Source organism: Myotis daubentonii, chromosome 2, assembly GCF_963259705.1.
Source record: "Myotis daubentonii chromosome 2, mMyoDau2.1, whole genome shotgun sequence".
NCBI classification, from domain to species: Eukaryota; Metazoa; Chordata; class Mammalia; order Chiroptera; family Vespertilionidae; genus Myotis; species Myotis daubentonii.
The window spans coordinates 56,190,690-56,216,899 of NC_081841.1; the positions used below are offsets into that span (position 1 = coordinate 56,190,690).

The 26,210-nt window shown below is 42.3% G+C and overlaps 1 protein-coding gene and 1 non-coding gene across 10 annotated transcripts in view; one reads left to right on the plus strand and one right to left on the minus strand.

The window, feature by feature from the left end:
* Positions 1-9,615: 9,615 nt before the first annotated feature.
* The window catches only part of PYM1 (PYM homolog 1, exon junction complex associated factor), a 29,179-nt gene continuing 12,584 nt past the window's right edge, over positions 9,616-26,210 (minus strand). For 4 of the 9 annotated variants that reach the window (XM_059683192.1, XM_059683191.1, XM_059683188.1 and 1 more), the window contains exons 2-3: positions 10,923-11,041; positions 9,616-10,543 (exon numbers count right to left, since the gene is read on the minus strand). In XM_059683192.1, the coding sequence (XP_059539175.1) occupies positions 10,075-10,543; positions 10,923-10,972 (519 nt within the window). In that variant the 5' untranslated portion in view covers positions 10,973-11,041 and the 3' untranslated portion in view covers positions 9,616-10,074. Of the gene's footprint in view, positions 10,544-10,922; positions 11,042-19,142; positions 19,693-24,242; positions 24,905-26,210 lie in introns of those variants that run through there. The other 5 variants (XM_059683185.1, XM_059683187.1, XM_059683189.1 and 2 more) reach the window with 4 other exon arrangements.
* On the plus strand, positions 24,163-24,349 carry LOC132229018 (small Cajal body-specific RNA 16). The gene has a single exon (XR_009451597.1). It is a non-coding gene; the product is annotated as a small Cajal body-specific RNA 16 (non-coding RNA).

The window sequence follows — 26,210 nt, forward strand, 5'->3', positions numbered from 1 at the left end:
AGAACATGTGGTCTGCTGCCACAAAAAGAGAACTTGATTCCATGAGAGAAAGAACTCCAGGGTTCTTTGGCTGGCTTGCTCCCTTCCTGCAGCCTGGTTTCCCTCTCTGCCCACAGAAGAGTGTGTATAGAAATATTTTTAATTATATGTGTTAAACTGTCACGGGAGGGATTAGGTTAGAATCTGAGAGTATGTTCTAATGATCAGAGGCCATGGGGCTATGGCTGGAGGGCCAAGGTTTGTAGAGATCTCTAAGCCCAAGAGAAACCAATCTCTACACTGTCCCCCACCCCCTCTGACAGACACCCTTACTGGAATGGGGTGGCCTGAAGGGCTACATCCTGGTTTTTAAAGGGCAAGTCTGGGTCCTGAAACTGGAAACGGGATGTGAGAAAAAGCTAAGTTGTAACTGAGATAAGGCCAGCGTGCTCTTGGTCTAGAGATGCTGGTTTTCCTTTCAGGGAGTCAGGATAAAGGGAACTCTCCCTGGCTGAGTGGGATCGAGTTCTCTCCAAGCCACTTACTCTGGAAACTCTGCCCACATACATGCACTTCTTTAATTAGTCATGAGTTCCTAGAAGCCAGATGGGAAGTCATGGCTGGGATTGTGCACAGCTGGAACTGGTTAGAGACCAGGGAAGTGGGAGGAGTTTGGGGATGGCTCAGGCCGGGGCCAGCACATTCTGTTCTCAGGAGACGCCAAACTTGGTTGAGGACCTCCATTAAGGACACTTTCGGGGGCCCTGCCTTGAACTGGCTCAATGGAAAGAACATCAGACCCAATTCTGAAGTTCTCTGGTTCTTGTCAAAGTGTGAAGAGGGCCAAGATCTGCTTCCCTTCTCCAATTCACAGTAAGGGTGTTATCCCACCAGACTCCCCTGTAGGCTTCTGCTGATGGTCCCATAACGCAGCAGAGTGCCAAAGGGATGCATTCAGGGATAAATTCTAGCCTCAGAAACAAGGAAGGGAATCTTATATAATAAAGCGGGAATATGCAAATTAACCATCATGCCGTAACGGTCAAGATGGCTGTGCCCACAGCAGAAGCAGGGATTCCATAACACAAGATGGCTGCGCCCACAGTGGAGGCTGAGTTCCCGTAACAAGCCTTAATGAGCAATCAGCAGGGACCTGAGGCTGCGACCCCCACCTGGCGGAGTATGACAGGAGACCTCAGGCTGCGCCCCGCCCCCCCCCCCCCCAAGCGGGGCTTGATGGGGGTGGGGCTGGCCAGGTCTAGCTCTGGCCCAATCGGGGTGGGGCTGGCCGGGTCTGGGTCTCGCATGATTTCAAGGTGCACGAGGGTGGGTGGGGACTTGACTCTGGTTCCCATGGCATGCCCCAGACTCTGACAGGAGGAAGAGTTTAATGTACATTTTACTAATTTTCTTTCATCTCTGACACTTCTATTATAGAAAAAGGACAACTAACAATATTAAAATATTTCCTCTAATTAATTCCCTTTTCTTTTTAATGCCCTTGACCGGAATTGAACCTGGGACCCTTCGCAGGCTGACGCTCTATCCACTGAGCCAAACCAGCCAGGGCATAATTAATTCCCTTTTAATGTGCACGAATTTCGTGCACCGGGTCACTAGTAAAGAAATAAGGAGTTTAGGTGTTCTTTCAGCATCTGGAATGATAGGGAAATGGTGGTTACAAGGAATTTTTGCTCCTTCTGAGAATGACAGCTTTTTCCTTAATAAAAACCAAACTGATCTTTATTGCTTTTCCCAAGGGAAGTGGAATGTGGGGAGAACTTTGGCCTTGTGTCCTCACTCCATGACCCCAGGAAACAGATCTGTCCTAATATTTGGGGACTGTCCTGGGCCTGGAAAGTCCATCTTTGGCTCCTTTTTGTTGGCAAAAGCATTTGATAGGGGGTTGGCAGGGGAAGAAGTTCACACTGACTTCCCCCTTTGAAGAGGGTAATAACTAGACAGGGGAGGGAAACCTGGAAAAGACTCAATTCTGTCTCTGCCAGGCCAGCAATGAAGAGAGGACTTTTGGGGTGAGAAGGCTGCCCTTAATGGGGAGCTATATAGGAGGTGGGTTTGCCTCTGTATCTCCTGTTTTGCCCCTAACTTACCTAAGAAGGATAGTGGGTGTTTACCAGTGTGGTTTTGTATTTTCATTGGTTTCATTAATTGACAATGGGGGAAGAGCTGACATTGTGTACAAGTGTATATTCACAAAGGGAGGAAGAGCTAAAACATTTTAAAGTGCCAGAGGGGCACAATTCCAGTTTGAGTTTGAGCTGCATGCAGTTTTGGCGCGATGAGCACCACCCCTCAGCCATGAAAAAAGTTTCTAAAATGGGAAAGAGGAAAAGATAGCTAAGGGAGAAGACCATTGATCCTAAGACCGTATTCTTAGATTTTTTTATCCAGAAGCTAATCTTAAGGATGTGTGTGTTTGCCTATTGCTCATTTTTGCAAGACCCATTATAGTATGTGTGTGTGTGTGTTTGTGTGTGTGTGTGTGCGCGCGCGCACGCGCGCGCAGGAGTGCATTCATGCGCACGCGCTTTATTACAGGAGTGATACTCTGCTGTAAAAAAAAAAAAATGAGATAACTGTCCTCCTGCTTTCAAAAAGGAAGTGCCAGATATTGATGGGATCAGAGCACAGTGGGAGGAAAGAGTTAAGAGATCTTTGAAGACCAAGAGCTGGAGCAGGTGAAAAATAACCCAGTTGATCACTGGCCACAAAGCAAGGCTGACCATTGACCAGAATAGCCATAGCCAGGATGGTCAATAACATCAGAGAGAACTGATCAGCAAGGGTGTTAATGGTGGTAGCTGGGGGCAAAAAGGGAATTAAAAAAAGCAAGTGAAAAAGGCAATCAGGATGGGGAGCTGAAGGAGCATGGAAAACCAAACCCAGCTTGGGCTAAGGCAGTGATGGCGAACCTTTTGAGCTCGGCGTGTCAGCTGAAAGGGCGAGGGCTACGCCCTCCATCTTGCCCCAGATCCTCCATTTTTGGGCAGCCGCCATTAGCCATGTGCTCAGCAAGGAGCTTCTTCCCGGAAGCCCAAGCCTCTGCTAGCCACACCTAGGATTTCTTTAAACTAACCAATGATAATCAAGGGAAGTGCGCGCCATAGACACAACCACATCCTGTGTAACAAGACTCTGATTTGCGCCTGGCCAATCAGCAGGGCCCACAGTCCTCTCTCCTCCCCTTACTCCAACCCCCCTATAAAACCCCTCTCCCCACAGAGCTCTCTCTCTCTCTGTTCCCTGCTGCTGCGTAGGCGAGTGTGTTGGATGGAGAGCTCGAGCTAGCTCGAATAAAGACTCTTTTTGCTTTTGCATCGGGCTCGGCTGGCTCCCTGGTGGTCTTTTGGGGATCCTGAAATCTGGGCATAACATCAGCATTTTGAAAAACCCTAACTTAACACTGGTGCCGTGTCACATATAGAATTTTTTTTATATTTGTAACCATAGTAAAACAAAGACTTATATTTTTGATATTTATTTTATATATATTTAAATGCCATTTAACAAAGAAAAATCAACCAAAAAAATGAGTTTGCGTGTCACCTCTGACATGCGTGTCATAGGTTTGCCATCACTGGGCTAAGGTCATGTGTTGAGGGCAAAGCCAAAGAGTTCTACTTTTGGCTAGCAGACAGGGTGAATGAGTACAGTACTGGAAGCCAATTCCAGCATGTCAGCAGGGCTGAATCATCTGGAAATGGCTGAGGGCATTTCCCAAACCTGAAAAGAGTACATAAAATGATTGCTTGCTGCCAGACAGCTGAGGGCATTTCAATCTACATGTTATTGCCTCCTACTGGACAAACACCTGAACAGCCGTTGGCAATTCTTCCAATCTGACAATGGATTCTGTAGACTAAACCCTGGCCTTTGATGTGTATATCTACCTTGCCTTAGGATAATTTGTGTTAATAAATAGCAAGGGATCCTGAGACAAAGGAGAACATAGTTCCTTTATCTAAGTCTTCTCTGACTCCCCAAAATGCCTTTCAAAATTATGTTTCGTCTCTGGACTCTTTATTAATTTACACATAGCGCCTTCTTCAGATTTCTGAACCCTTCTAGATGCTGGATTAAGACCCGGGGCATTAGTAAAGTATTGGCAAAAGTTGTATTCATCCATCATTCATTGCTTCACTAATTGAATCTGCCAGTGCTTCTTAAACTTTTCTGACAAAAATCCTCAGGTAGATTATGAAAATGTATGCTCAGAGGGTAGATGTGAGTATTTAACTGTGATGGTCACTTCCTTCAGGAATTTGTCCATCTCACAATGATTACTCCTTCTCTGTCCCTCTCCCACAGGATCAGATGGGTGGCTTCCAGCAGCCATGTTTATGCCATGTAAAACTAAATATATAATTCTAGGTTGATAGTTTTTTCTCCTTTGAGTACTTTAAACTGTCTTCTGATTGCTATACTTTCCGTTGAGAAGTCCATGGTAATTCAAATCATTGTTCCTCTGTATATAATGTGTCCTTTTTTTCTGTTTTCAAGATTGGTTCTAATTTTTGGTTTACAACAGTTTGTGATGTGCTTAAATGTGGTTTGCTGAACTTCTTTTATCTGAAAATTTATGTCTTTCACCAAACATGGGAAGTTTTTTCAGTCATTGTTTTTTCAAAGTCTTTTCTGCCCCATTCTTTCTTTCCTCTCCTTCTGTGACTCTAATTACATTTATGTATATTAGATTTCTGATATTGTCCTATAGTTTTCTGGGGTTCTGTTTATATTTTTCAATCTTTAAAGAATATATATGTTCTTGCCCTAGCCAATTTGCTTAGTGGTTAAAGTGTTGGCTTGAGCTTGAAAGATCACAGGTTTGATCCCTGGCCCAGGTCAAGGCAAGTTCAGGAGGCAACCAATTGATGTCTCTCTCTCATATTGATGTTTCTCTCTGTCTTTCCCTCTCTCTCCCGCTCTCCCTAAAAATCAGTGGAAAAATATCCTCCAGTGAGGATTAACCAAAAAAAAAAAAAAAAAGTGTTTTCTGAATTTAATAAAATTCCATGACTTGTTGCTTTCCCAGAAGATCCTTTAACATTTCCTCTCTCTCCTCCTCTCAGCCAATTACATTACCTGCATTCAGTCAATTACTCATTTTGGAGTATAACTTCCATCACTTTTACTGTTTAACATCTTTGATCTCCAAGGGAGAAAAAAATGCATTCCTTATCTGTTTTGAGAGACGGCAATATTGACCAAAAATTGTAACCTCTGAATCCCAGATTCTCTAACTTCCTCAATTTGTAAGACTAGGTCAGTGGTCGGCAAACTGCGGCTCGCGAGCCACATGCGGCTCTTTGGCCCCTTGAGTGTGCCTCTTCCACAAAATACCACGTGTGGGCGCGCACGTACAGTGCGATTGAAACCTCGTGGCCCACGCGCAGAAGTCGGTTTTCAGCCTGGTCGAGTCTTTTTTGAAGAGGTACTGTTGATATTTGGCTCTGTTGATTGATGAGTTTGCCGACCACTGGACTAGGTTATAGTTGCAGAGGGGAGGGAGATCTAGGTACCCTCTCCTGGGATTCCTGGGAGCCTGAAAAGATTTTCTAGTTGATAAACCTGTCTGCTAATCTCAAAACAAGTTGGAGTTGAGGAACAAGATAACTTACAAATATTGGCCCCTCACAGTACCACCTAGTGGACAATAAGAAACTAACACATGGGCTCTTAGCCCATGAGAGTAAATGGCCAGTCCTAAAATAATTCACTTCTAGATCCTAGAATCTTTGCTATTTATGCATTAGAAGGGAATCATCTGCAGCGAGGAAAGAACTTCCAAATAAATCGTAACATAGCTTCAGGAGTAAGAAGAAAGCCGGGGCGAATTTACTTTGCCATAGCAAATAAGGGTCTGTCAGGGAAATAGTTAAACTAATGTCCTCCCAGCCCACACACTGCAAGCACGCAGACCAGAGGGGAGTGTGTGCTGCTTCAGCCCCTCAGTATTGATGTTATTGGTGGCTTTCAAATGTATTTTCCTGCAAACCAAGGTAAGAAATATTTCTTCTGAAACAAAAGTATCATGAGACATATTTAACTTTTTTAAGCATCAATATCTGCTATTTTCTATACTAGTCACAACTTTCTAAATTCACTTCATTACCCACATTTAGAAAAACACAGCTTATGTGCAAATTTTCGTCCTGTATCAGGTGATTAGCATTGATTTTTTTAAAAAATATTTTATTGATTTTTTACAGAGAGGAAGGGAGAGGGAGGGATAGAGAGTTAGAAACATCGATGAGCGAGAAACATCAGTCAGCTGCCTCCTGCACGCCCCCTACTGGGGATGTGCCCGCAGCCAAGGTACATGCCCTTGACTGGAATCAAACCTGGGAGCCATGAGTCCGCAGGCTGATGCTCTATCCACTGAACCAAACCGGTTAGGGCAACATTGATTTTTTTAAAAATATATTTATTGATTTCAGAGAGAAAGGAAGAGATAGAAATATCAATGATGAGAGATAATTATTGATCACCTGCCTCCTACACACCCCCCTACTGGTGATCAGGTCATGTTCCCTGACCAGGAATTAAACCGTGACCTCCTGGTTCATAGGTTGATGCTCAACCACTGAACCACACTGGCTGGGCAACACTGATTTTATGTAAGGAAATATGGTCCTGAAAAACTGAAAGCAGCCCCAGGGCTGTATCAGTGGATACAGCGTCAGCCTGTGGACTGAAGGGTCCGGAGTTTGATTCCGGTCACTGTTTGATTCTGGTGCACTGAGATCACTGGCCAGAGCCTTCCTGCCTTTCTTTTTTTTTTTAAAAAAAATGTATTTTTATTGATTTCAGAGAGGAAGAGAATGATAGAAACATTAATGATGAGAAATAATCATTGATCAGCAGCCTCCTGCATGCCCCCTGCTGGGGATCGAGCCCAAAACCCAGGCATGTGCCCTTGAGTGGAATCGAACCTGGGACCCTTCAGTCTGCAGGTCAACACTTTATTTACTGAGTCAAACCGGCTAGGGCATCCCTGCCTTTCTTGAGATGCAAGTAATGATCTTCTTCAAAACCCAACTCCACCATTAAGCCTCTCCATACCCTAAATCAAAATAAATTTTCTTAGCTCTCCCTCAACACATTGCTGATACCTCTACCATAGAACTTAATTAAATCTGTCAAGCACTTAATTTGTGACTTGCACAATTTAATAGCTTTTTCAAATGAAGGGTCTACAATGTATTCATAATTGCATCCCTCCCAACTAGCAAAATGACCGACAGAGCCCAACAAATAACAAAATAAACTTTAATCAAACCACTAAAGACCCAAGAAAGTTAAAGCTTTACTGAAGTGAATCCTTTTGCAAAACAAATAATGGTTTTAAAAGTATAGATTCCTCAAAAATGTCTAAACTTACAAAGCATCAAACTCCTCCATATAAGCCAATTAAACCTTATTTATAAAATCCTTATAATTGTGTAGAGGTCCTACACAAAAGAGCGCAGGCTTTTGGTCTCACACTGAGGTGCCTAGTCGAGTCCTCATTTTTTTTGGCAAGGCACAAATTATCCCTCCTCTTCTGTTTCTCCATGTGGCTTGCAGCCTCATTCACTCAGTCAAACATTTGAGAATTTACTATGCACTGGGATGCAATGATGTTAAACACAAGCTCGGGGCTTGAGGCACCCCTGATTGATGAGGAAGAGGTGCTAACAATGCCCTAGCTGGTTTGGCTCACTGGATAGATCCTCGGCCTGGGGACTGAAGGGTCCCAGGTTTGATTCCAGTCAAGGGCATGTACCTTGGTTGCAGGCACATCCCCAGTAGGGGGTGTGCAGGAGGCAGCTGATCAATGCTTCTCTCTCATCAATGTTTCTGACTCTCTATCCCTCTCCCTTCCTCTCTGTAAAAAAATCAATAAAATTATTAAAAAAAAAAAAAAAAAGGAGGGGCTAACAAGTAAACAGCGTGACAACATAAGGTAATACACACTGTTATAAAGGTTAAGTGCAAGTGATAAGGAAGCAAGTTAAGAGAGGCACCTAAATCAGCATTGGAAGGTAATGGAAGTCTTCCCAGAGAGGATAACATTAAAGATCCAAAGGATAAGAAAGAGTTGACAAGGAAGAGTGGATCAGGAAGAGAATGTAGGCAAAGGAACCAGTAAGGGTAAATGACTGAGGTTCAGAGAGAATATGACTCATTTGATGAACTGAAAATCGTACAGTAAAGTTGGAGCAGTTTGACCAGAGTTGAGGAATGGCAAGAAACAAGGCCAGATTGGGTGAGACCTTTAGAGTCAGACTAAGAACTTGGAACTCCTGAGAAAGGTCATTACTGACTTCCCCCTCTGTTGGTTTCTGCACCAGCAGCTGACTAGAAAGAAAGATTGATAGGTGAAGGAGTGGAAATCAGAGCTCATGAAAACATTCAGTGGCAGCTCTTTTTTGGCTGTAAATTTCTTTACTTGTATCATTAATTTGCCCCACAATGTTATCTTAGGGTGGCATCAGATAAGATAAAATTTCAGATGAGCTGCCCCAATGAAGCTGTGAAGTACGTTGATTACCTTAGAAAGAAACGGTAAGGGAAGATTAAAAATGGTGGCAGAGTAAGTGAATGATGCACAGATACCCTCCCAGGACCAAACTGGAATTACAACTAAAATACAGAAAAACTTCCTGAATAATGACCGGAAGACTCGCTGGAGAGAACCCTGATAAGTGAGAAAGAAAGTAATGGTGTTACAAAGCCCCCCTGCTATGCAACACAGTGATGACACATGCAAATTAACATGTCAAATGAAATTTGTTCTAAACTTCATTTTATTATAACACTAATTTCTGTTCACTGAAATCTAACCAAACATACAGAAATCAGTGTTGCTCATTTGGTCATACCTTCATAACTGTTAAAAATTATTTCTCCAGCCAAAACCAGTTTGGCTCAGTGGATAGAGCGTCGGCCTGTAGACTGAAAGATCCCAGGTTCGATTCCAGTCAAGGGCATGTACCTGGGTTGCAGGCACATCCCCAGTAGGAGATGTGCAGGAGGCAGCTAATCGATGTTTCTCTCTCATCGATGTTTCTAACTCTCTATCTCTTTCCCTTCCTCTCTGTAAAAAATCAATAAAATATATTTTATAATTTAAAAAAAAATTATTTCTCCAGCCAGGTTCACAGTTCGATTCCAATCAGGGCACATGCCCAGGTGGTGGACTTAATATCCAGTGTGGGGAGTACAGGAGGCAGCCGATCAATGATTCTCTCTCTCTCCCTACCGCTCTGAAATCAATAAAAAATAAAAATGAAAAATTATTACTCTAGCCCTAGCTGGTTTTGCTCAGTGGTTAGAGTGTTGGCCAGTGGACTGAGGGATCCTGGGTTTGGTTCCAGTCAAGGGCACATACCTTGGTTGCAGACTTGATCCCTGGCCTGTGCAGGAGGCAACTAATCCATGTCTCTCTCTTATATGGATGTTTCTGTCTCTCCCCCTCCTTGCCACTCTCTCTAAAAAACCAATGGGAAGATATCCTTGGGTGGGGATTAATAAAAAAAATTAAAAAGTGATTACTCCCAAAACTTGTCTTCCTGTGCCAAACTGGAAGGAATAAAATACCTACCAGAAGCTGAAAAGAAAGAGGCAAAGCTAGACAATTTGTCTACTTGTTTATTCTGTTCTTAAAAAAAAAAAAAAAAAAAAAAAGAGGTCAGGTATTGAGGGGGAAATAACCCATAAACACTGTGAACAGGAATCAAGACTCCAAGACTTGGGCATACTCCCCCTACCCTCAACCTCAGTTCCCGAGAGTCCCACCCACCCAATTTTCTTTTGAATAAGACACCCAAATCAGCAGCAAAGGAGCCTGGGGGAGTCACTGAGATTTTTGAACACTGGGAATGGGAAGGGGAAACGTCTAAAAAATAGGAGTTTGGAAGAAAAGGGAAGGAATGAGGGAGAGGCTAGGCTCTGGAGGACAGAGTTGGGCCATGAGAGATGGAAGTGAGCCAGTATGGGGGGGGTACCCCTCCTGACTGCTGCTGCCATGTTCCCCAGGACCCCAGAAAGCCCCATGGTTTGTTTTAGTCCATTCCCAATTCCCCAAAGGCCTCACAGGCCGAGCTCCAAGTCCTCGAGCTCCTCCTCCAGCACCCTCCTCCTTGCTAGCTTTTCCAGCTGCTCTTTGCTGGGCTGGCTGACTTCTCCCGCCTGGATCCGTTGCTGCAGCTCTTCCACCTGCCGAAGCTTCTTCTTTAGGTTCTTTATCTTCTTGGCCTTCTCAGTGATAGCAGCCGGGTCAGGCTGGTCAGAGGCAGCTGGAGGAGCTGCCCGGGAGCCCTGTGGAGCTGTCTCTCCCAGGGACACCTTTTCCAGAGTCCGGCTCAAGGCCTCTGCCTCCCCTTTCTCTTGCTGCTGCCGCCTCTTCTCCTTCCGCTTCATGTTGCGTTTGGCTGTCTTGGAGAGGCCTGGTTCCCCGCCTTCAGACCTTGATGGGTGGACAGGAGCAATGGCCTCGAGGCTCAACCCTGGGGGCAGTTCTGGTTTGCTCTTGAAAAACTTCACATACTTGTTCTCATACCTGCAGGGAGATGTCAACAGTTAGAGAATCGCTGACTTTAGAGCCCTTTTCTTAACCTTCCAAATCACTTTACCCTTTTCACCTCTCTGCTTGCTTTCTCCCCCTTGGTCCCTCCCCAACTTTCCTCTGCTTTGCAGGTTTTAGAAGGGTCCCTAGGTCTCAGAGCTCTGGATCTCTCAATGCTATTTGGAGGTTCTGATGAACAGAGGCCATAGGAACATGACCAGTCCCTTGTAACCCTCACTCATCCCTGTATCCCAACCCCTGCCTCTCCTTTCTCAGTTGTCCCCTCCCATTCCTGAGATTTGGGCATCAGAAAATTCTTCCCTGAACTCATAGGCACACATGTTCTTTCTTTCTGTAGGGACCCGTTAAATACCCCCTCCTCACGCCTAACCACGTACACGGGGACCTCCTCCTGGGGCACATAGCCTTCTTTCACCCTCCGCTGCTTGCGCCAGGTCCCGTCGGGTCGCTGTGTTGAGGCAATGTACTTGCCTGAAATGAGAGAATCAAGTTGTAGAGTTACTCTAACTTTCAAATCATTCCCAAGATGAAAGAACGCATGAATGCACACAGCTTTCCTCAGCATCCATGTGGACACTAAATGGACCATTAAGGTGTCCCTTTCTCATAACAACCTTCAATCCTGCCCTGGTCATTATTTATTGAGTGTCTATACACTGTAAAACACACCATCCCTCCATCAGGGCATTTCTAGTTTCATAATCTAGTTGGCAAGGCAAGACAGGCACAGAGGAAGAGTCTTTAAAAGCAAGACAATAGCATGTACACATCAAAAGACAGTAAATTATTAAGAGGCTAAAAAGGAGTAAAAACAAAGAGAAATAACCAGAGAAGATGTTGTAAGAAGGGAAGTTTTATTGAGACGGATTGTAAAAAACAGGTCCACTTTTAGGAATCCATACTATAGATATAAGAAGCATCAATGCACAAGGATATATGTAAAGAATGTTTGTTGCACCCTGGCTGGTGTGGCTCAGTTGGTTGAACTGTCATCTAATGCACCAAAAGGTGGGTTCGATTCCCAGTCAGGGCACATACCCGGGCTGCAGGTTCCATCCTGGTCAGGGTGCAATCACAGTGTGTATGGGAGGCAATCCATCGATGTTTCTCTCTCTCATCAATGTTTCTCTTTCTTTCCCTCTCTTTAAAAATCAATTAAAAAAATATATCCTTGGGTGATGATTAAAAAATAATGTTTGTTGCTGCATTATTTAACAAAAAGAGGAAAGCAACTTGAATGGCCATTAATATATGGATGATTAAATGGATATGGGTCATCCCCATGATGGCACACCATGCTGCTATGGAAGTTTATTGTTGTTGTTTTTTTAAAAAATATTTTTATTGATTTCAGAGAGGAAGGAAGAGGGAGAGAGAGATAGAAACATCCATAATGAGAATCATTATGGAGAGAATCATTGATCGGCTGCCTCCTGCAAGCCCCCCACTGGGGATTGAGCCCGAAACCCGGGCATGTGCCCTTGACTGGAATCGAACCTGGGACCTTTCAGTTTGCAGGCTGACGCTCTATTCACTGAGCCAAACCAGCTAAGGCTGTTTTTTTTTCTTAATCCTCACAGGTGGATATGTTTTTATTGATTTTAGAGAGAGGGGAAAGGAGAGGGAGAGAGAAAAACATAGCTTGGTTAAAGGGATCAAACCTGCAACCTGGGTATGTGTCCTGACTGGGAATTGAACCCATGACTTTTCAGTTTAAAGGACAACACTCCAACCGAGCCACACCGGCCAGGACTGGAAAAGAATTTTAGATATAAATGCACTGACCTTGACTGGTGTTCAAAATATACTAAGAGAAAGAGTTAGTTGCAGAAAAATAGGTAGTGATCCTCAAACATTTTTTTATTTCATGATTCCCCCTAGCACTCGTATTTTGTAATATTATGCATTTAACCATACAATATTTGTTAATATCATCAGAAAAAAGTTTTATTGGAAAGCTTTCAAGCTCTCAGTGGCAGATACAAGTTTTCCAAAATTCTAATGTTCACTTGAAGACTTGAATCTTATCATTGCAACAAACACTGTCAGTTGTTTTCCTTAAAATGACAGGCTCACTTCCTTCATTTTCAGCAAAGTGCCTGTCAGATATCCAGGCCTGAATTACCAGTTTGTCAGTGGTTTTTTCAAGTAAAAATGTGTTCTATGAAAAGGAAGCTTATTTAGCTTGCAATTGGTACAGCTGCGCCAGTACTTTTCCTTGAGACACCATCCACAGTGTGCAGCAAAATGTTTCACGTTTACTTCCCATTTCGTCCAGAGAGAACATTAAGAAGATGTATAACTTTCAGTTATAAGATGCGTTAAGTTCCAGGGATCTAAGGTATAGCATGGTGACTATAGTTACCAATATTGCAGTGTATATTTGCAATTTGCTATCAGAGTAGCGCTTTAATGTTCTCATCGTAACAACAAAATGGTAACTCTGTGAGATGAAGGATGTGTTAACTAACCTTATTGTGGTACACATTTCACAATATATGCAAATATCAAATCATCACACTGTATACCTTAAACTTACATGTTATATGTCAATTATATCTCAATAAAACCAGGAAAAATAATAAACAAAAATGTTTATTTTAAGGGCCAGGGTTTAATCAAATTAATAATAAAGATATTAAGTGAAAAACTGGCATTATTTACTGCAAGCATATGGCAGTGAAAAATACAATGATGAGTATAGTTGGTGCCACTACCTTGATTAGTGCTAAGGGGCCAGCAGTTTTACCCACCTCTGCTTTTGCTTATCAGTAAAAATGTCAATCTAGCAAATAGGCAAAAAACATCTTATATATGCTGAAAATAGTTATGCTTGTAGATTTCCTGTAAAGGTCTTAGGGAACCTCCAAGTGTCCTGGACATTTGAGTTACCTTAAGAGGGATAGGTAATAGAAACCATTAACAAAAAATTATATATCTATATATACATACATATATATATTCACTTGAAGGCTTGAATCTTATCACTGCAACAAACACTGTCAGTTGTTTCCCTTAAAATGACAGGCTCACTTCCTGTCATTTTAAGGAAAACAACTGACAGTGTTTGTTGCAGTGATAAGATTCAAGCCTTCAAGTGAATATGTGAATATATATATATATATATATATGTATATATATATATATATATGCAGGGTTTGACAAAAGTAGGTTTACAGTGGTGACTACTCAAAACACAAGTTAATAAAGCTACTATAATAATCATAACCTGCATGTCTTTTTTTCATACAAACTATAAACTTGCTTTTGCCCACCTATACTACTAGTACATATCTTGTATTACTCATTTTTAAGTATATGGGCCTCCCACATGGATTATACATTGTAACAGGAGTTGTTTTTTTGTTGTTGTTGTTCAAAAAGAAAATATCATTAATAAATTAAAACAAAAAAAGTGTTAAAGAAAATCTGTACCCAGCCAGTGTTGTTCAGTGGTTAAGTATCAACCTATGAACCAGGAGGTCAAGGTTTGATTACTGGTTAGGGCACATGCCTGGGTTGCAGGCTCTGTCCTGTATGGTGCATACAGAAGACAAGCAATCAATGATTATCTCTGATTATTGATGTTTCTCTATATTTTTTAAATATACATTTAAAAAACAAAAAGAAAATCAGTAAGATTTGACAGCTAAAAGGGATGGGAGAAAGAACAAACATGAGTAAAGAAAGGCATGGATGTGGTAATGGGCATGGAATATTTTTTAATTTATTGATTTTAGAGAGAGAGGAAGGGAGAGAAACATCAACCTATTGCTCCACCCATTCACCCATTCTTGTATGTGCCCTGACCAGGGATTGAACCAGCAACTTTGATGTATCAGGATGATGCTCTACCCAACGGAGCAACCCAGCCAGGGCAGCATGGAGTGTTTAAGGAACAGAAAGTAGAGGAGTCCAGAGGAATCAAACAGTTCATTTTAGGGAATAATAGGAAGCCAGGTTGGAAATAAAAAATGGGGCCAGATCTCTCCAGTAGGGGGCGTGCAAGAGGCAGCCAATCAATGATTGATTCTCATCATTGATGTTTCTCCCTCTCTCTCTCACTCTCCTTTCCTCTCACTGAAATCAATTTTTAAAAAAATAGGGCCAGATCTTAGAAAGACTTAAAAACAAGGTCAAGGAATTCAGAGCTTTATCTTGCGAATAAAAGAGAATGAAGATATTGTTTGCTTAGCTGTGACAGTTTAGAGACAAGAGAAAAATTGGTTCTTGGCCTTTTGGCTAAGATCAAGTGCAGAGACAAGAGTAAAAACTGAGTAATGAAAAAACTGAGAGGCTTCAGGGAGGGAGGGCTGAAACTTGAGTGGGGCTTTGAAGAAATAATCAAAAACTAAGAAAAGGGAAGCAGAATGGATTCTAAACAGAAGCTCATTCTAAAACAAAATTTCAGACATGGTAATGTAGATGGAATGTTCAGGAGATGGTGACTAGACCAGTCCGGCTAGATCAGAGGGCTGGTGCAAAAGTAAATGAGGGGAGGATATTCATACCTGGAAATGCCAGTTAAGGGATGTAATGTCTGCTGCATGGCATGCATTCAATAAGTATCTGTCAAACAAATGAATCTTTTACCCAAAGCCGTGCTTTAGGACAATTAATCTCTGGCATGATGATGGGGAAATCAGCTAGGAAAAAAAAAAAAGATCGCAATAATCCTGGCATAGGGACAGAATTGGCTGAACTTGTGAGAATGGAAAGGAAGAGTACATTATCAAAGAATCAACAACACTTGGTAATTCACTAATTGGGGAAAGGGTATAGATTAGGACAGTTGTTCTCAGCCTTGGCTGCACATTACAATCACCTGGGAATCTTTTTAAAATCCTGATTTCTGGGCCTCCTCCTCTGGATTTTAAAAATCAGAAATCAGGATTTTAAAGATTCCCAGGTGATTCTAATGTGCAACCAAGGTTGAGAACCACTGGGTTAGGGGTTAAAGTCAAAGATAATGCAAAAAACAGTTTGTTTTAGTTATCCTAATCTTGATAATTTAGCATAAGAAAATAGTTCCAACAGGAAAAAATAAATCATATAAAAATGGTATTACCTATAAATAGCTAAAAATTAAAACAAACTTCACATCCAGTTATACAGGAATGATTTATAATACACCCATTAAAAATGATTAAGCCCTGCCCTAGCCGGTTTGGCTCGGTGGATAGAGCGTCAGCCTGTGGACCGAAGGGTCCCAGGTTCGATTCCGATCAAGGGCACATGCCTGGGTTGTGGGCTTGGTCCAACCTACAGGAGGGAGCCAATCAATGATTCCCTCTCATCATCGATGTTTCTATCTCTCTCTTCCTCTCCCTTCCTCTCTGAAATCAGTAAAAATATTTTTTAAAAAAATGATTAAGCCCTGGCCAGTGTAGCTCAGTTGGTTGGGCATCTTCTTGTGCACCAAAAGGTTGTCAGTTCGATTCCCAGTCAAGGTACAGGCCTGGGTTGTGGGTTCAATCCCCGATAGGGGGAGTAAAGAAGGCAACCGATTGTTCTCTCTTACATCAATGCTTTTCTCTCTCTCTCCCCTTCTCCCTTCCTCTGTCTAAGAATCAATAAAATTGTTTTTAAATGATTTTTAAAATTTAAATCATGTAATGTGATATAAAGCATAATTTTATATGTGTGTATATATATATATATACACACACCATGATTTTAATTATAGCATACATATTTGTAAGTTTATTTATTTTAGCAAGAGGCATATTTGTACGTTTAGGAAAAAGTATGTAACATGAAAATTTATGTTGAGGTGATTAGATTATAAATACTTTTTCTTTTTTAAAATTCCCATTATTGCCCTGGCCAGGTTGCTCAGTTGGTTGGAGTGTCATCCTGTACACCAAAAGGTTGTGGGTTCAATTCCCAGTCAGAGTACATACCTACATTTCGGGTTCTATTCCCAGTCAGGGTGTGTATAGGAGGCAACCAATCAATGTTTCTTTCTCACATTGATGTTGACTCTCTCTCTTTCTCCTTTCCACTCTCTAAAATTGATGAAATAGCCCTGACCAGCCTGCGGACTAAAGGGTCCCAGGTTCGATACCGGTCAAGGGCATGTACCTTGGTTGCAGGCACATCCCCAGTAGGAGGTGTGCAGGAGGCAGCTGATCGATGCTTCTCTCTCATCAATGTTTCTAACTCCATCCTTCTCCCTTCCTCTCTGTAAAAAATCAATAAAATATATTAAAAAAAAAAAAAAGAAAGGCGATTTGGGTCACATATCTGAGCTTAAGGATGATCTCAGGGCCAACAATGATAAAAAAATCAATAAAATATATTAAAAAATAAAATAAAATTGATGAAACAGCCTTAGCTGGTTTTGCTCAGTGGCTAGAGCGGGTTCAATTCTGGTCAAGGGCACATGCCCAGATTGTGGGCTCGATCCCCAGTATGGAGTATGCAGGAAGCAGCCAAGCAATGATTCTCTTCATCATTGATGTTTCTATCTCTCTCTCACTCTCTGAAATCAATAAAAACATATTTTAAAAAATAATAATAATAAATAAAATAAATAAAAATTCCCGTTATTGTTGTTATATTGTGGGTTTTAAAAATATCTTATTTTAGGTTTCAAACCTAAATGGCTTGGAGAGTGGGTACACAAAGGAGAGTGAAATTACTTTTGACCAGGTGAGTTTTAAGGTTATTTTAAGGACACAGCATCTGTTGTGTACTTTGGAAGATGAGCAAGATTTAGACAGGTGGAAGCATGGGGTGGGACTATGAGGAAAGGAGAAAAGGAAGTATTTCAGGCATAAGGGACAACATAAGCAAAGGAACAAATTGGACTAGTCACACTCCTACTTAAAATTCTTCCTGGATTCCTGTTGCCTCAGAGTATGTACATGGAAAATGGAACCACATACAAAGGCCTTTTTATCCCGTTTCCAGCCTCTTAACACCCAATTATTCACACTTTCTGCTCCAGCCACTGAAATATTCACAAATCTTACCCAAAGGTGACTCTATTCTCATGCTTTTTCTTCCTTTGGCTTGGAACAGACTTTCCTTGAATCATATGTTAGTTAATTCCTATTGGTCTTTAAAGGTCAAGTTCAAATATAAACTACTCAATGTAGTCTTCCCTAATGTACCTACCCCAAGCCAGGTTAGAAGTAGCCCTTTGTGTACCTACAGTACCTGTTTTGGCCTTTATCATACTCTAATTTTTAACATAATTGTTTGCTTGAGAGCAGAAACTTTGTCTTTGATCTTTAAAGCAAAGTACCTGCCCCACAGAATTAATTCAAATTAATGAATAAATAAAAATGCTTCATACTAGGGAACAGCAAAAATCCAGTATATTTTGAGCAAAAAGTATATGTAATGGGAAAAGAGACTTAGAGGTAATTTAGTCAGAAGATAAAAGGTATCCAATCTCCTCTTGACTTTGGACTTGAGCTTCAAATTGTAGGAGGACACTGAAGGCCAATAAGGGAGTATAGATGATCTTCTCAAAGCAACGCTTTAAGATTAACCTGAAAATATGTAACATAAACTAAAGGTAGGAAAAAAATGAAAAATATAGTCGCAATGCAAGAAGACTTGATTTAGATACTTGTTTGGGTATTGAAAGGAAAACGGGAAAAAAAAATCATCATGAAGAGTAAGTTAACAGGATCTGAAGACTGCCAAGATTTGAATTAGAGAAAGGGAATAATTGAAACAGTGATACAGTGGAATTAATCTGGTCATTTTCACATGTATTCTTATTTTTCACAACATACTTGTGGGTAGATAGGGCATATGGTAATAACATTTATTCACACATGGATTTTAAATGTTTATTGAGCACTTAACTGTAATAAGACCTAGGGATACAACAATGAATAAAACAGGCAAGGGTCTAGCCTCCTTGTAGCATGAGTTCTAGTGAGGTAAAAAGGTAATAAAAACACAAATAAACTAATTACAATATCACTTTTGAATGTGGAAAATTTGGAGAATAAAAACCAGTGACAGAAAGTATGGAGAAGAAAACTTTGTGAAAATAACATTCGATTCTAGATAGGCAGTGTTTTACATGGAATTAAGGAAAAAGGAATAATAAGAAACATATATTTAAGTGCCCAGAGATGATAGTGGAAGCCTTAAGGCTAGTAAAGATAAAGCTAGGGATGATCTGACTTATATGTAGACTCTAATGAACATAAATAAACTGACAAACAAAACAGGTCCAGAGATATGGATGCTTGGAACAGACTGGCGTATCTCAGAGGGGAGCAGGAAAGAGATTAACCAAAGAACTTATATACATACTAGAGGCCTGGTGGATAGATTCCTGAACATTGAAAGGAAATTAATTAGAAGAAATATTTTAGAGGCCAGGGAGGGACTGCAGGAGATTGGCTTCAGGGTGAGTCTGGCCCATCTTGCCCAGTCCCAATCAGCCGGACCCCAGCAGCAAGCTAACCTACCAGTCGGGCCAGCAGGGGAGGGACTATGGGAATTTGGCCGGCCGGGGAGGGACGGCGGGAGCGCTCCAGGGCGTGTCCGTCTCATCTCGCCCAGTCCCAATCAGCCGGACCCCAGCAGCAAGCTAACCTACCAGTCGGAGTGTCTGCCCCCTGGTGGTCAGTGAACATCATAGTGACTGGTCAAACGGTTGAACGAAAGGTCGGACACTTAGCATATTAGGCTTTTATTATATAGGATATGCATAAGCAATGAACACAGACAATAGTGTGGTGAAGGCCTGGGGTGTGGCAGGGGCTGGAAGGAGGGGAGAAAAGGGAGGGAAAATTAGGGGACATCTATAATATTGTCAACAATAACATATAGATGGATAGGGCAGAAGCTTTATGAATGGCCACCTTAACTGGAAACCCTCAGAGATACACACAGCCTATTATCACAAAGAAGCACTTATTTTATGTTATATTGGTTTCATTCTCTGTTCTTAACGGTATCCAAAGAAAAAGTCAAAAAGAAGGAAGAGGTTTTTACCCCTAGAAATAAAAACCAAAGGCAGATTATCAGGATTTTCCAGAAATTACAGATTAGAGACTGCTACTATAACAATTTTGTAAGCTTTGTTATTTCCTGACATTTGCTGTTTTGTAATCCTCAGACTGTTTCCTTAAACTGAAAGGGCCCAAAAGTTTTCCGTGATGGCAGGAAGACAGTGGAGAAAAAACACAGCAAGGAGTGGGAGGACTCCAAGGGGTTGGGTGGAAGTGACTGCTCAAGATGTGCTGAATCCCTAGGCCTGCTTCAAGTAAGAAAGGAGATTTGCGCCCTAACCGGTTTGGCTCAGTGGATAGAGCGTCGGCCTGTGGACTCAAGGGTCCCAGGTTCGATTCTGGTCAAGGGCATGTACCTGGGTTGCGGGCACATCCCCAGTAGGGAGTGTGCAGGAGGCAGCTGATCAATGTTTCTCTCTCATCGATGTTTCTAACTCTATCCTTCTCCCTTCCTCTCTGTAAAAAATCAATAAAATATATTAAAAAAAAAAAAAAAGAAAGAAAGGCGATTTGGGTCACATATCTGAGCTTAAGGATGATCTCAGGGCCAACAATGATAAGACCCAGGTTTCTAAAACAGAAAAAATATACGAAGATCCAATTTGTTTTTTGTTTTTAATATATTTTATTGATTTTTTACAGAGAGGAAGGGAGACGGATAGATAGTTAGAAACATTTATGAGAGAGAAACATCGATCAGCTGCCTCCTGCACACCCCCCACTGGGGATGTGCCCACAACCAAGGTACATGCCCTTGACCGGAATCGAACCTGGGACCCTTAAATCTGCAGGCCGACGCTCTATCCACTGAGCCAAACCAGTCAGGGCCAAAGATCCAATTTGGATGAATGACCTGGAAAAATGGTCATAATCATAATCCTCAAGGAAGAAAAGGTGTCAGCAACAAGAGAAAATGATTCTAGGAAAGAAGAACCAGGACAGTGCTATGCCATGGAGACCAAAAGAGTTTTAAGTAAGGGCAGGTGATTAACAGTATTAAATACTGAAGAGAGATTAAGGAAAAGATTTTGACAATTTAGAAATCTCTAGTTATTCCAAGAATATTGTCTCAGAAAAGCAGAGTGGTCAGAAGCCAGACTACAAATTAATTAAATGCAATCTATAATAATAAAAGCGTAATATGCTAATTAAACCAGACGTCCTTCCAGACAAAGCCACAGCGGGCGGGGACCGAGATAGAGGTGGCAGAGGCCCCTGGCCTCGGCGGCTACGGCAGGTGGGGAGCAGGGCCAAGACCCTTGCATGAATTCGTGCATCAGGCCTCTAGTAAATTACTAAAAGCCTCCTAGGAGAAAAGCACTATACAAAATGCTACAGGATTAAAACGGTCCCACTTTCACGAAATTTATAGTCTAAGTAAGGAGGGTGGGTAAGTTAGGCAAACAAATAATAAGACAAAAATATAAATGTCTTAAGTATCCTAAGAGACACTGATACAGACTGATAAGAGATTTCAAGAGAATAAATTACTACACCCTGTTTCATGGTGGAAGGTGACACAAAATCATGAAAAAAATTTTACAATTGATTTTAGAGAGAGAAGGGAGAAAGAGAGAAAAAAAGAGAGATCAATTTGTTGTTCCACTTATTGATGCATTCACTGGTTGATTCTTTTTTTTTTTTTTTTTCTTGGTGCCCTTGACTGGAATTGAACCTGGGACCTTTCAGTCCATGGGCCGATGCTCTATCCACTGAGCTAAACAGGTCAGGGCCACTGGTTGATTCTTATATGTGCCCTGGCTGGAGATGGAACCCACAACCTTGGTGTAAGGGGACACGCTTTAACCAACTGAGCTACATGGCCAGGGCTAAATCATGACAACCTTGACCCTAAAGACTAGAGTCAAATCAGTGGCTCATTATTTCTGCTGGCAGAGAAAAGGGAAAGAGCATTCTAAGAGAAATTACACCAAGCAAAATCATAGCAATGGAAAACTCACAGTATGTTAAGAAGAATTAGGAAAGAACATTTATAAATTAACTAGAGACCCGGTGCACGAATTCGTGCACGGGTGGGGTTCCTTGGCCTGGACCCCCTGGGGGCCGGGGAGGGACTGCAGGAGGTTGGCCTGTTGGCTGGGAAGGGACCGCAGGAGAGCTCCAGTGCGTGTCTGGCCCTCTCACCCAGTCCTGATCAGCCGGACCCCAGCAGCAAGCTAACCTACTGGTTGGAGTGTCTGCCCCCTGGTAGTCAGTGCACGTCATAGCGGCTGGTCGAGTAGTCGCCCTATCAGTTGAACACTTAGCATATTACACTTTTATTACCGTAATATATAAAAACCCAGGGTCCATAACATCCAAAACGACCGAAGGCTCGACCGACTGGAAGTCAGTGCTGGGTTGCTGTGGTGACCCAGCACTGCCTGCTGCCGTTGCAGGCACCCCGACCCAGCACTGACTGCAGAGGCCCCTGGCCTCGGCGGCCGCGGCAGGTGGGGACCAGGGCCAAGACCAGGCCCTAAGAGAGGCCTGGAGAGAGAAGCAGGGTCTGATCTGTAGCCTCTGTGGCAGCTGTTGATCAGCACTTGCCTCTCTTTCTCTCTGGGCCTGGCCAACAGCCAAGCCTCTCTCTCGGGCATCTGCTGGGAATGCTGATCAGCCCCACCTCTCTGATCAGGCCTGTTGATAGGCCTGGAGACACTGACTGGCATAGGAACCAACCAATCAGAACCAAATCTGAGTGAAGTGCCAGCAGGGAAGGGCAGTTAGGAGTGATCAGGTAGGCAGGCAGAGGCAGTTAGGGGCGATCAGGGAGGCAGGCAGAGAGGTTAGGGGCAATCAGGCAGGCAAGCAGAGGGGTTAGGGGCGATCAGGCAGGCAGGCAGGTGAGCGGTTAGGAGCCAGCGGTCCCAGATTGCGAGAGGGATGTCCAACTGCTGGTCAGACATTCCCCAAGAGGTCCCCAGTTGGAGAGGGTGCAGGCTGAGCTGAGGGAACCCCCCACGCCTGTGCACAAATTTCGTGCACTGGGCCACTAGTATAGGATAAGTAGCTACAAGAACTTCATCTACATTACCTTATTAAATCTAGGCAATGGGCAGGCATTACCCTCTACAGCAGAGGAAACAAAGTTGTCAAGAGGTTAAATGATATGTCCAAGATCACAAAGGCATTGGGTACCTGCAATCTGAACTCAGTTCTGATGCCAAAGTTTACACATCTGCACACTACTATTGCATCTGTCTTATACTAGATAGCCCAGTTTCATTGGAGGGTATAGGCAGAAATGCAGTATGTGATGATACTATATTGAAAACCGGTTTGTGCTCATAGTAGTGAGTGTAAGAGTGAATGATCCATATGGAAATTTTATAGTCAATTCTAAATAAACTCAATAAAGGGTAGTTTTATAGTCAACCAACCTTTATTGAGTGCTTGCTTCATGCCAAGGACAGTACTCGTATGCATTATTTCATTTTCACGACTTTATAAATGATTATTCCAGTTTCACAGATTATGATAATTTAATAACTTGCTCAAAGTTACAAAGTCAAAATTCAAACCTAGGCTGTGGGTTCCAAAGTACTTCAAAGAAGTAGGAGTTTTAAAGATGAGAATACAAATGCAGTCAAAGAAGTGGTGAAACCAGCATATTCATATATCATCAGTGATAAAAACCCGTTAGAAAACAATTTGGCTAAGAGAATATAAGATAATCCTACCATTTTTTCAGCATTTCCCAAAACTTTTGTTATATAAAACACTACTTCCATAAGACATTAACAAGGGTTACCTAAAAAAATTGTTAAACAAGTTTGGGGAATTCTGGGTTAAACATAGAAAAAATACTTGTTTTTTATCAGCAAGACTTAAGTGAGTTAATGTTCTCCCTCCCCTCCCCCGCCCAAATACAAGCAAAAGATTATTTAGAAAGTCAAAGGGGTAGATAAAACGAGCTGTGGAAGAAGTGAGAAATAAGTTACAGAAGGGCTCCCTTGGAGCTTAGGAGAAAGAAAGGCAAAGAAAACTCCCCTGGGAGAAGAGGGGGAAAGGTGCCCCCAGGCTTCAGCGAGAGAGAGGGAGGAGGAGAGGGAGAGTGGGAGGGAGTGGGGGGAGGGAGAGAGAGAGAGAGAGAGAGGTGCCTGAGTTGATATGTTCTTATTCATGTGAATATCCAAGATGGGAATATGGTCTACAGTGTTTCCCAAATGTATTTGACCCAGGAATCTTATTATTATTTCAGTTATTTATTTTGTAGCACATTTCACAGGACTAGTAAGTGTTCTGAGGATCATATTTTGGGAAATACAGCCATTTGCTATGATCCCAGTTATGTTAAATATAGGTAAGCTATATGTGTGCATAGAAAGAAAAACCAAAATAAAACGTAACTGTAGTCATTTCTGGATTCTGAAATTACCAAACATGTGAGTGGCATATTTTATACAACCTTTTAAAATATTTTCCAAGTTTGCTATAATCAATAAGAATTAATTTTATAATTAATAGACAATAAATAAATGCTTGTACCCTCCAACCCAATAATTTTATTTCTGGGAAATCTATCCTAAGAAAATAACCCTAAATGCAGACAAAATTTTATGCACAAAAATATTCATAGAGTTCTTATAATTAAAATTCAGAATGGTCCGGGGAAACCTTCCTGTGTTGTTGAACCTGCCCAGTTGTGAGTGCAGCCTCGAACCAAGCAGCCCTACCCTGACCTAAAGTAAATTCCCCGGAGAAGTTTTTCTTGGGTCTTGAATTTGCAGCAACAGGTGTGAACATTCTAGCAGCAGTTTGATGATCATGTATGATACTGCAAACAAGACCAAAAAATATAAATAATAATAATTCTGGAAACAATCTAAAAGTCCAATAACAAAAGAAAGATAAAAAGGGGTATGTTTCCAAACAATAAAACATTCTGCCAGTACTATAAAAGATGTTTACAAAAGCCCTGACCGGTTTGGCTCGGTGGATAGAGCGTCGGCCTGCGAACTCAGGGGTCCCGGATTCGATTCCGGTCGAGGGTATGTGCCTTGGTTGCAGGCGCATCCCTGGTGGGGGGTGTGCAGGAGGCAGCTGGTCGGTGTTTCTCTCTCATCGATGTTTCTAACTCTCTATCCCTCTCCCTTCCTCTCTGTAAAAAATCAATAAAATATATTTTTTTAAAAAGATGTTTACAAAGAGTTTCTAATATTAAGAAAAATATTTTTTTCATAATGTTAAATAAAAAGGCAAGATATAGCCCAGCCAGTGTGGCTCAGTGGTTGAGCATCAACCTATGACCCAGGAGGTCATGGTTCGATTCCCAGTCAGGGCACATGCCCAGGTTGCAGGCTGGATCCCCAGTGTGGGTGTGCAGGAGACAGCCAATCAATTATTCTCTCTCATTACTGATGTTTCTGAAATAAAAGGCAAGATATAAAAATGTATATATCCTCTGATTCAAAAGTGTTTTTTAAAGGCACAGAAAAAATAAAGATCAGAAGGATATATGACAAATTTAATAGTGGACTTCGGGTGAATGAATTAAATTGAACAAAAATTACATAATTTAACTTGTACATAAGGAGCAATAATCCGATAATAGTGTTTCAGGGAGTGTAACTGGAACAGGCAGACTAGAGATAAGACTACTACTGACTTCTGGTCAAGATGGTGGCATAGGTAAAAATAGTACTCACCTCCTCCCACAGCCACATAAAAATTACAACTAAACTACAGAACAACCATCATTTAGAACTGCCTGAAATTGAGCTGAATGGAAGTCCTACAACTAGGAAATTAAAAAAGAAGCAACATGGATACTGGTAGAAGGGGCAGAGATATGGAACAGGCTAGTCCCACACCACCAGTGACGGATAATCGGAAGGATATCTCAGCTGCAGAGGTCCCCCGGTGGAGTGAGGGGTCCCAGCCTCACACCAGGCCTCCCAGACCAGGATTCCAGTACCAGGAACAGAAGTCACCATAACTTCTGGCTGTAAAAACCAGCAAGGATTGAGGCTCAGGGAGATGGAGATTACTAGAGTCCCAGGCAGTTCCTCTCAAAGGGCTTGTGCACAAACTAACTCAGACTCACTCCCTCTGAGCTCCAGAGCTGGGACAGCAGCTTCACAGGCACCAGAAACTTATGGGGAGGAACTGAATTGTGTAGCATCAGACCAAGATCTGGGGGGCAGCTTTCTCCCAGATAGAAGTGCTGGCAGAGGCCATTATTTCTTTGATGAGCTCTCCCCACACAGAGCCAGCAGGAGGGCATCAAATCTGAGAATCCATCAACCTGGCTCACAGTTTGTCCCACCTTGATGATTCCTTGAGGCCCTGCCCCACCCAACTTTTGGGCCCACCCAAGCTGTTTCCAGTAGCTTTTCCATATGAATGGCCTGTCTTGGCTCATGCTTCAGATTTTCCCAAAATCTCTCAAATAAGCAGCATCTGGCCTCAGTGAACCCCATACCTCTTGTTAGGTGGCCCCAGGCCTGGCGCTAGCAGCACCCAGCCTCAGCTCCTGACCTTGCCTGAACACCTCTAAGCCCAGCACGAGTAGCGGCAATCTGCAGATTGCTTTGTACTCATGCCAGGTGGCCCCAGGCAGAAAATAGACAGTAGCTGACCTTGGCCTACATGTCCTGGGAGGCCCCAGAGCCAGAGTACTGAATGGACAGCTTCAGACAACATCAAAA